Source organism: Pteropus medius, unplaced genomic scaffold (genome assembly GCF_902729225.1).
Source record: "Pteropus medius unplaced genomic scaffold, Ma_sr-lr_union100, whole genome shotgun sequence".
Lineage (NCBI taxonomy): Eukaryota > Metazoa > Chordata > Mammalia > Chiroptera > Pteropodidae > Pteropus > Pteropus medius.
The window spans coordinates 47,601,050-47,613,378 of record NW_024344378.1 but is presented as its reverse complement, the minus strand read 5'-3'; the positions used below and the strand labels follow the sequence as shown (position 1 = coordinate 47,613,378).

The 12,329-nt window shown below is 33.8% G+C and overlaps 1 protein-coding gene across 3 annotated transcripts in view; it reads right to left on the bottom strand.

The window, feature by feature from the left end:
- Positions 1 to 12,329, bottom strand: part of ADK (adenosine kinase) — a 450,870-nt gene that overhangs the window by 293,731 nt on the left and 144,810 nt on the right. For all 3 annotated transcript variants that reach the window (XM_039872158.1, XM_039872157.1, XM_039872159.1), the window contains exon 4: positions 8,990 to 9,068. In XM_039872158.1, the coding sequence (XP_039728092.1) occupies positions 8,990 to 9,068 (79 nt within the window). The remainder of the gene's footprint in view (positions 1 to 8,989; positions 9,069 to 12,329) is intronic.

Below are 12,329 nucleotides of genomic sequence, written 5' to 3'. Positions count from 1 at the left end.
CCCATGTAATCCTGTGTAAAAACATAAACATACTAGTACTTATAAAGTTCTCTCAAATTTAATTTAAAAAAATCAAAACAAAAATTTGGTTTAAAATTTCACTAGAAATTAAATACACATATGGAGGTTTATCTAACCTGAAAATGAAAAACTGGAAGATTGAAAAGTCAGTGATCAAAGAACCAGGTTAGGATCTAAGAATTCAAGAAGAGTCCAAGCAAAATGTTTAATGCTTATGTGGAGAAAAAAACCAAGTCCATTACTGATGATTTTACTGTGTAAATGATTAAGAAAGAAAATCTGTAATGGTGAGGGCCTTTAAAGAACTAATGAATTTCAAATGAGGCCCTTTGGGTGGGCTCTAATCCAATCGGGCTGGTATCCTTATAAAAATAGATAAGAATGCACAGAGAAATACCAGGGCTGTGCACAGAGGGACAACTATGTGAAGAGGCAGCAAGAGGAGAGAGGACTCAGAAGGATCCAAAGCTGCTGACACCTTGCTCTTCAAATTCTTATCTCCAGAACTGTGAGAAAATAAATTTCTTTTGCTTCGGCTACCCAGTCTGGCATTGCTGTGGTGGCCCAAGCAAACCAATACTCATTTGAAATTAAATATTGTTCTGTATTATTTACTTTTCTGTTACATGAGTGCTATTAATTAAACAAAACAATAGGAACAGTTAATGGCAATTGTTAATAATTAAAAGCAGGACTAATTAAACAAATAATATCTGTGAGAAAATACAACAATCACTGTGTTTCTTTTGTTAAAATAGATACAACTTATTTTAACTTCTTAATTCTTTATTGACTATTTAATTCTAGACCATATTGTGTATTCTTAACATACACAAATATAAGATTTTTTAAAAGAAAAGTTGGATTAAACAGATATTACCAATATTTAGTGAAAACTAACAATGACATTTTTCTTTTCTCCCATGAAATAACAGAATACTGTTACTCTGTGTTTCCTTTCGAACAGTACTTCTCTGAAGTGACTGGAACCATTAGGACATCCTTCTTTTATGTGTGGTACAACTGAATACGGTAAAATGAAAATTTCACTTTGACTTACAGCTTTTATCAAGTCCACATTCTTGGTGTCAGTCCAATGTGATGACATCAAGCTAAATATCCTTTCAACCAAAGCATTTGAGAATGGAATACTTAGGATTTTACTTATTAGCAACAGCTGGTATTTAGAAAATAAGAATTAGTTTCTAGCTCTACAAAATATCCACCTACCTTGAATTTAAATGCTTGTTTTGATATTCCAACTGTTTATCAATCATGTCCTTTCCATTTATAGATTCATTATACATGCTATCCATCTCTGAAATGAACATCATTTCAAAACACTCTGAAGCACATGGGTAAATTCAATTTCTGCTGTCAAAATTGGATTCCAAATAAGTTACAGTTTTAGTAAAGAAACTGAGAAAGCCTTATTTAATTTGCCTGCCCTTTTGTGGCAACCTTTCCCCCCACTTAAGTTATAAAGCAGTCATATTACAAAAATGAGTCACTTGTTGTATGAGTTTTTTCTTGGCCTTCTTATGGCCTATTCAAATAGCATCAAACACTTTAGAAGAAATGGTATATAAATTTTTGTTTCACTGTAGTCTTTTTTCCCATTGTCATAATATTACCAAATTAGACAAAGACATTCTTCTCATCTCCTATTTTAAAAATGTTTTACTGCAGGACATCTTATCGAAGTCCAGTAACAATTATAGCCATCTTTTAGGCACATGTCCAAGGAGGCTATCTCCTTCTTTAAAGTCAAAATCACATTAAGTGCTTCTATATATTTTCAGAAAATTGAAAAGTGACCAAAGCATTCAACACAAAAGCATCAATATTGTAGGTAGCAAATCACACCTCCTTTCCACAGTGTTTTATGTAAAGAATAGAGGATATTTAGCAGATAAGATCATTTTATTTCCATTAATAAGAAGTTTACACTGAATGAAATTTGCCAAAATTTAAATTTGTAATCTGTCAAATATGCAGATAAGAAACGTATAGAATTGTATTTGGACAGGATATGAACAATATTTTGCTTTATGTTGCCAGTGGTTTCATTAAACTCTTCAAGAATGTGATTTAGCGAATCAAAGTATCTAAGAGTAATAAGAACATGTTCATGTTGACAGGATTTGCCAATCATTTGATGTATCCAAGTATGATTGTTGGTAAGATCTGAAGGAATGAGCTCTGCATTGTAAAGTGTTGACCTTTACTCTCCATAGGACTTTCAGTTCGTATTTCATAGAGGTGAAGACTTTTGCAAATAATGTTCCCTTTCAATATTTCTGCATATTTTTTCATAGCTAGAATGTAAGTTATTGTTAAACTACTAAGCCAGGAGAAATGCATTTAATCCTGGCATTGTATGGGGAAATTAGCTTGAAGCACTGTTAGTCTCCAAGTACATAAACAAGCAAACTAGCTATCACAGAGGTCACAGAACAGAAAGGGCCTACTGAACATATTAAGATATCAAAATCATAGGTGTATTCATTTAAGACACACAACAAGAAGCAAAGGAACAAGCTGGGGTAAGTTAACACTTATAGTGCAACACCTTAGGGTGCAATCGAGTACTATAAGGAACAGGATGTTTTCAAATGTCCTTTCTGTTTACTTTGTCAGCCTTCCCTGATGATGATGGTGTGGTTTTGAAACGAGGGTCACAATTTGAGCAAGGGAGTCTATTATACAATAGCGCTTTGGATCAAAGATGTGTTCCTCACTTGTTCTCTGGGAGAGTCTCAAAGCAAAGATGCTAACGCTTGGGAAACAGCATATTAAATAGTCATGGTTTTAATTGCCCTTCCTGGGTATAGTGCATGTGGGGCCAGAATGAGAACAAACTAGGTGTCACTGATGAGTGATCAATTTGAGGGTAATATAACTGTCAGCCCAGTGGTACATGATCATGATATGGTCTCTCCATCCCTTTCTATCTGTGGGTGATAGAAACTTAGCTGCTGTTACTATTTAACACATCTTGTCGAGTATGCCTGTTTTCCAAACTACTTGCTTATTTACTATCTATACTTAAAATATCCTCTGAGTTTTGACACTATCTTCTAAGCTACCAATTTACTATCTATAAATTTTATCCATCCTGTTTGTTTTCCTTGTCTTCACGTAAGAATTGAATATTTTCAAAATATATACTACAGAAAACACATATTCCACATGGTATACACCAAAAATATATATATATGGAATAATTATGGATATTTGAATGATGACTGAATTCTTATTATAGATCTTATTCTATTTTAGATCTACAGTTTACAGTATCTAGCAGATATTCAGTTAGTGTAGCTCTACTGGACTAATATTTTTGCCCAAAATTTGCTTCTTCAATAATCTAGAGTGATAGTGAAAATGGAAAGCTATAATCCAGTTGTTTTCTGAGGTTAGAATAATTCAAGTGGATAAGAAAAGACAACAATAGCCCAAAACCAACCAAACACACTAACATGAACAAAATCCAGCACGTTCCCTGGTGGGCTATCCTTGTCAACTCCTTTCTATTCCATTTGCCTGGAGTTTTTAGACAGCTTTAAGCCCAAATTCAATGTCCTCGTTCACTCACCACATTAAATACAACCAAGACTAATATATAAGGTTTTTTTAACTCTAAGACTGTAAATATTTTTTTCAGATTTCACTTAAAATTTAGACAAGACAACTTAGGTTACCAGTAACTACCTAGAACAATGGCTAAAACATAGCAGATGCTCAATAAATATCTGCTTTATATACAAAACAATCAGTTCTTCCTAGTAATGACTACCAATGAAATCTGAGAAATTTTCCTTCTAAAGGAATGTTTTTCAAAACTGTGTGGCTATCTTCATCATAAAATAACAATTTAGCAATTATGTGGTTGGACCATCAAACAGATAGAAAAAATATTCTCAAAATATTACAAGATGTTCAATTAAGGGCTAGACTGAAATAAGTACTTTTAAGCAGATGAGAGCCACAAATCCAGTTGTTCTGTCCATAAATAGGTAAAAGTAAGTTTTGTTAAGGTGAAGAAAACTCAGATAAATGCAAGGGGAAAGCCTTCAACCTAGGTGGTTTCCAAACTCTCTTTAAAAAGTATTATAATTTTTTAACTCATTATCTCATTAATCCTTACAACATCCGTCTGAGATAAGCTTTACCCTCCACATTTATAGATGAAAGGCTCAGAAAAGTTGAGTAAATTGATCATGGCTTCATAGGCAGTAAAGTGACAAAGCTTGAATTCAAACCCAATTTAAATGGACTCCCAAGGTCCAAAGAGCAAGCCCATGCTCTTTATTTGTTATGTTGTCTCATTACTTGTTGAATAAACAAATGAAATCTGTAAATGCAGCAGACTGATATCATTCACTACCAAAGCATCTCTAGAATCTATTTATTTTTTAATTGTGCTAAAACAGATATAACACAAAATTTACCTTTTTAATCATTTTTAAGTATACAAGTACAGTGGCATTAAGTACATTTACATTGTTGTACAACCATCACCACCATCCATCTCTAGAACTCTTTTCATCTTGTAAAACGGAAACTCTATGCCCATTAGGCGCTAACTCCTCATTACCCTTTCCTCCCCCCGGCAACCACCACTCTTTTTTCATCTCTATGGACTTGACTACTCTAGGTACCTTATGTAAGTGGAATCACCAGTATTAGTCCTTTTGTGACTGGCTTATTTCACTTAGCATTAATGCCTTCAAGATTTTTCCATGTTGCAATAACTGTGAGAATTTCCTTTTAAGGCTGAGTAATATACCTCTGTGTGTATACACTACATTGTTTATTCATTCATCCACTGAAGGACACCTGGGTTGCTTCTACCTTTTGGCTATTATAAACAATGCTACTATGAACATGGGTGTACAAATATCTCTTCAAGACCCTGCTTTCAGTTCTTTTGAATATGCACCTGTCTTCATCTGCTCCTGCTGCCATAATAAAATACCATAAACTGAATGGCTTAAACCAGGGGTCCCCAAACCCCAGGCCACAGGACCGGTACTGGTCCATGGCCTATTAAGAACTGGGCCACAAGCAGGAGGTGAGCAGCAGACGAGGGAACAAAGCTTCATCTGTATTTATCACTGCCTGAACTCCACCTCAGATCATCGGGCATTAGATTCTAATAAGAGCACTGGTCCCTGGTGCCAAAAAGGTTGGGAACTGCTGGTTTAAATGACAAAAATTTATTTCTCACTGTTGTGAAGGCTAAGAAATCCAAGATCAGGGTGCAGTCAATTCAGAACCAATTGAGGACTCTTCCTGCCTTGGAGATGGCCACATTCTCACTGTGTCCTCATGTAAAGGGAAGGGGGAAGTGAGTGAGTAAGTTTCCTGGGTCTCTTTTTAGAATCACTCAGAAGGGGATCCCTCATGACCTCATCCAACCATAATAACCTCTCAAAGGCCTCATCTCCAAGTAACATCACACTGGAGGTTAGGGTTTCAACATATGAATTTTGGAGGAAACAAACATTCGATTCATAGCATACTCAGAAGTGGAACTGCTGGATCAAATGGTAATTCTGTCTGTAATTTTTTGAGGAACCCCCATACTGTTTTCCATAGTGGCTACACAATTCTACCTTCTCACGAACAGTGTACAGGGTTTCGATTTCTCTATATCCTTGCCAACACTTGTTATTTTATATTTGAGATAGTAGCTATCTCAATGGGTGTGAAGCGAGCAGTGTAACTTTTAAAAAATTAAATCTCACATTAAAGTTAACATATAGAAAAAAAGCAGAATTGCTCTGCTTTGAAAGCAAAAAAAAAATCTAGAACAAATCTAGCATTATCCTTGTCTCCTTGTGATAGTATCTGAGAGGCTCCATAAACGGTTTGGGGGAAAAAAACCTTAGGATAAACCAGTTTTATGCCAGGAGATGGAGGTTCAAGTTGGGTAGAGGAAATCTATTTCTATTATCTCTTTCAGTTTTCCATGTTCAAACTTAAAAATCCTAAAATCTAGGACATGAGATAAAAATCTTATTGAGAAAATGGGAATTATGGTGATCCAACTAGGAACTGAATATCACACTGGAGGTGTACTTGAGAAGATATACAGAGTTCTGCCTTCGTTTCCAGAAACTAAAAAAATCACATATGTGAGTACTGATATATTTTAATTCTGGTTCTTATAAATTTGTTTATCTCTTAGGGGTGGAGAGGATTGCTCCTACAACATTACATTATACTTCATAGTTTATAGTTCTCTCTTTCCACTTCACAATCCTCATCCCCAAATACATTTTCACTATAACGAAAGCTTCAAGAATATGGACTAAGTTGATTATTAGCTTTTCCATCACCAATATCTAACAGACTATCTGGCACAGAGTAGGAATTTAATAAATAACAAGGAAGAAAAGTTAGAAGAGAAGTTAGAATGGTGTTTAAAGAGAAAAGAAATGGTAAGTTTTAAGATGTAAGCAAGAATTTTGTAAACTAGGGACATTTCATGTTTATCAGTATGTCTATCATATAGCATAGAGCTTCATACATATCAATACACGTTGGCTGAACTGAACTGAATTGCTCTGCTTATGGTATTAAAAAAAAAAAAAGATTGCTAGTCCGACAATTACAATAGCATTTTAACCACAAATATACCACTAATAAAAAAACTAACGGATGAGCCACCCAAAACTTTAAATTCTATTTACTTCCTTGATAAAAACAGAAACAAATAAACCATTACTAGGATACACTGTCACAATGCACATGAAGTACTATAAAAATTGCACAAATAATAACAGGTGTTGGTTGTTCAATGAGTCCAATTATCAGGTAGAAATCCAATGGAGGTCTTGATATTAATTATGTAAGTAATAAACTTTGGGAAGGTAGAAACTGATAAAGATGCTCAAGAAAGGAGAGACCTTTCTAATAATCTCCCAGACCTAGAAGGAGAAACAACTGAAAAGGTAGTAGAATGTGCTTTGATAGATTGAGGCTTTAAAAATAAGATCACTTATATGTGAGATATAAACCTAAAAGCAACGAATGAACAGGACAAACAAACAGAGACTCATGGACATGGACAATGGACTAGTGGTTACCAGAGAGTAGAGGATGAGGGAGGAGGGGGAAGGTAGACAGAGTAAAAGGGGTCAAATATAGTGGGGTAGGGAGAGGGTGAAGTGGGTAAAGGGGATCAAATATATGGTAGCTGAAGGAAACTAGACTTTGGGTGGTAAACACACAATAGAATATACAGATGTCAAATTATAATGTACACCTGAAAATTATATAATTGTATTAACCAATGATACCCCCAATAAACTTAATTTAAAATTAAATTAAATTAAATTAAAAATAACATATCTTTTATAGTCGGAATTGTGTCCCCACCCTGAAAATTCATATGTTGAAGCCCTAAACCCATGATTGTACATGAAGACAGGGCCTTTTAAGGAAATAATTAAGTTAAATAAGGTCCTAAGAGGTGGGGGCTTCATCCAATAGGACTGGTATCCTTATAAGAGGAAGAAACACCAGAGATAGCTCTCTCTATGTGGACAGAGAAGAAAAGTCATGTGAGGACACAGTGAGAAGGCAGCCATCTACAAGCCAGGAAGGAGACTTTTCCCAAAATCAATCGTGATGCAAACTTGTTCTTGGACATCTAACCACCAGAACTGTGATAAAATAAATTTCTCTTGTTTAAGCCAGCTAAGTCCATACTATTTTGTTATGGTAGCCTGAGTGGACTAATACATTACCTAAGGACAAAAAGTATTAACCTGAGGTCACAAAGTGATCGGAATATAAATCAACTGACAAAGACCTTCTCCTCAGGACACTGTACACAAATGACCACCTTAAAGATTAAATTTTACAACCTAAAATATTTTAACACTATGATTAAATGTGAGCTTCCTCAGTATGGAGGATAATTACACTGTGTGCCCAAATCAACTAAGGGTTAATTCAAAACATAGAAGTTGTTCACCATCACTTGCAAATTTTCCACTTCTCTAGTCCTTAAACTTAATAAAATTCAAAGGGAAAGCTTTTATCAATGAAACTGACCTGAGTCCATCAGAGTTGACCTATGACTGCACTGAGTGGGACTTTGAGCTAGCTTTCGAATCGCGGAGTTTAAGAACCAGAGGTATGTAAAGCTTTTTCATGTCCTTCATAATTGGAAGTTTCAGCAGAACACTAAGTCTCTCACTCAAGATTAGGTTAGGCTGGTGATTTGAAGAGTATATGTCAAATGATTTTATCCAATTACCCATTGGAAGATATAGAAATGGGTGTAGATATAGATATATAAATTTATACATACATACATATATATAAATTTATATATGTATAGATGTAAATGAACAATATACCCAGATATAGACATACAGATACTTAAATACAAACATACCTTTATTTATGTATACAGATATATATGTATCTCTATATAATACAAGAAAACTTGTAGTATCTTATAATAGGAATGTTCTTTCTAAGCTCTATAAGAAATGCAGAATCCACAAGGTTTAATTACATTTAAAAAACTAAAAACTATGGCACAGTAAAAGCCATTACAAGCAGAGTTAAAGTATAAATAACAAATAAGAACTACTTTAAGCTTATAGAATAAAAAGAAATACTATCCATAAAATATGAGGAATTTCTACAAACTAATAATATGAAAAATTATAAAATAGTCGAAAGACTTGAAAAATAATTAAGAAAAAATGTAATTAAACAAGAAACACATTAAAAGATGTTCAAGCTTACTAGTAACCAAAGAAATACCGATTAAAATAATTTTTGCTGATTAAAGGGGCAATGCCTGCTAAAATCCTAATTCAAAACCAACGAAACTATTCCATAGCAACAAAATTTAGATTGAAACAGTTATGCACGATGACGAAAAGTCTAGAATTATTTTTAATCCATTTATTTATAACTTTAAAAATAATTAACTAACCTGGGCCACTTTAATTGAATTCTGTGTAGAACCACCAGCATGATACTCGACTTTGAATTTTTTTACAAGTTCATCAAACCTATAAGGAAATCATAGTAGAAAAAGTTAGCATCTGTCAGTTGTCACAAACAGATTTTTCTGATCAAAAGCACATTAAATCACAATTAGTGGAATTTTTGAATTACATAATTATGTTGAATAAATCAATTAAAATACTGTATGAAGAATAACTCTTACTACAAATCCCCAGCCAAGGCACTATGGACACTGATTCAAATAGGTCTCAAATTAGATGGCATTTACTAATTTGGATCACAAATCAATATTCCTTATTACATATCTCTAACATGTTAGGTTCTCTGGAGATATCCAAGGGGCAGAAGTATGTGCTTGAATTTCCAAGGATTTACATGCTTTGGAGGGACAAAAGAATGAATACATATGAAAAAGTAGAGAAAATTAGAAAAAAACAAGTTGCCAAATAACAAAATGTATAATATAGACAATAAGTGTAACAAGAGATCAGTCAAAGCAGAGAGAGATTGGGATGTAAGTCCAACATTCAAGGAAGACTTCAGTTTGGGAAATATTTTTAAAACTATAAGTATAGAAGTAGATCCTGTCATTCAAGTGAAATATTTCAAACGTTTCAAAATATAAAAAAAAGAGATAAATTTAGAAATAGATTAGGGGTAGGGGAAATGGAGTTATAGCCAGTCCCGCACCTCCAATTGCCTTGGGATTCCATCTGTACAACCCTGAGATGCCAATGAACACAATTACCAAACCTGACCAGAACTTCTGACAGCAATATTTGTACACCGGTAATATTATTGATGTAATAACAATAGAGAATGCAAACTATATGGGACACAGATGTAGTCAGGTAGGCAGTTTTGGTAGTTTAGAGGGCATTCTCTTTTATTTACTTTATGAACTAAGTATCAGCTAAAAATGATGTTAGAGATTGGAGGAGAAAAGGAGGGTGAATGGACAAAGTAAACATATAGTGATCAATTGCTAGGCTCATCTGAGGTCCCTCCACTTTCAAAAGCCAATTCTTCCAAAGGTTGTAGATCGCATTTGCAGTGGTACAGTAAGGTAACTACTAGCCTCATGTGGCTATAGACATTCAAGTTTAAGCTAATTAAAGTTAAATAAATTTAAAATTCAGTTTATCAGTCACACTAGTTACATTTCAAGTGTTTAACAGTCATATGTGGCTAGTGGCTCATGTTGGACACACAAAATACAGAACATTCCTACTATTACAAAAGAAGTTCTATTAGATGGTGCTGGGAAAGTTCAATAACAAAAACAAAGTAAACAGTAAATATGATCAATTGTAGAGAAGAAAAGCACCTAACAGAATGCCTTCACTTAACAAATGGGGAAAGTGGACCTGAGTAGACTGTCAAACAAAGGTCATATATGGCACACTGGTGAGTCAAAATCAGAACCACAGTCTCAGAATTATTCGTTAGTCACAAACACACAGAAATCTCTGTATTTCTCCTCAATCTAGTTAACTAAGAGAGTTTTCTGTAGAAACCAAAATTTTGCTTACTAATGTTATCAGTTCAAGAGGTGTAAAAATTATAGAATCTCTTCACATTTCAAGATGGATGATGAAGCATACAGTCACTTCCTCTTCTAAGTCTTACTGGATATCAAAAAACATGTTTTATACACGTAAAAATAAACAAAAGTATAACAACACCAAAAAGCTTGGAAAGATGCCACATGCAGACCACAAATTTGAGAACTAACAAATTCTATTTTAACAGAAAGGAAATATAATAGAATTGACACAGCAGTGATAGGAGACATTATAGTAACAGTGATTTCTTTAAACACTATATTTGGAACACCAATGTTTCTGCCTAACCACGCCTACCACACCACAAGAGTGAAATTTGTTTAACCCATTTCCTTTTTGCTCTGAGAATACTCGCCAACAGAGCCTGCACCTACAGCGTTTACGCCAAGATAATTCATGGATTACAGTACTAACCTTACCCCAAAGTTTGCCACAAAATATCTCACTTTTATTATTTTCGCATCACTCTAGTATATCAATAATCTTTGGAAACAAATGACATCATTCTATTCATAGCATTCAGTTTTTAGTAGTGGTATTTCCATTTACAAAACATAGTAATTCTCAGTCACTGAAAATGTCAAATCCTAGAAAACGTAGCATTTCTACATGTGATGTTAAATTAATGCTGACAGCAAACTGCACTTTTTTTTCTAAATGAGAAATAGGTTAAATGTTCCAAACTGTCATGGTAAAGTCCCCTGTATTCTGGTAGTTGTGTAGATTCCTAGCTGCCTGCCATTTTTTTTTCTTTTCTTTCTTTTTTTTTTTTTGGTAATAGCCTTATTGAGATATAATTCATATACCATACAATTTACCCATTTAAAGTCTACAATTCAATCATTTAAAATATATTCATAGTTGTGCAACCATCACCACAATCAATTTTAGAATATTTTTGTTAACTCAAAAGAAACCCCCAGCCCTTTCTGCTATCAAAACCAATTCTCACTGTCATTCTCCCCAACCCTAAGCAACCATTAATCTACTTCCTATCTCTGTAATTTTGCTTATGCGGAACATCTCAAATAAATGAAATCATATATGTGTATGGTTTTTTTAACTGGATTCTTTCACTTAGAATAATGTTATCAAGGTCTGTATGTGCTGTAGCATATAACAGTACTTTATTCCTTTTTCTGGCTGACTCTACTATATGGATATACCACTTTTCTTTATCTATTCATCCACTGATGAACACTTGGGTTGCTTTCATCCTATGGCTATTGTGAATAATGCTGCTATGAACATTCACATACGAGATTTTGTGTGTACATAATATTTTCATTTCTCTTCACTACATACCTAGGAGTGTAACTGCTAGGTCAAATGTTAACTCTATGTTTAACTTTTTGAGGAACTGCCAGGCTGTTTTTCACTACCTGCCTAGTTTTTTCTCAAAGACAATACAAGGAAATCTGTCTAATTACTATATTTAAAAGGAGTAACTAGGGAATAATAGTTTCTATAAATTAACCTTACCTTTGTTAAAAATTTTTAAAAATCAATAGGTGAATGGATGACCTGAGCAATAAAAATAGGAACAGATAAAAAATAAGATGAAGAGAATAAAGTTGAAGTTAAGAAAATACCCAGAAATTAGGTAGAAAATATAAGAGATGAAAAATATGAAAGACAAATTAAATGGCATGGAGAATGGATCAGGTGGCCCTAGATCCATTTAACAAAAATGACAGAAAGGGAGGTTAGGGATAATGAAGGATAAGAAATAGTAGAAAA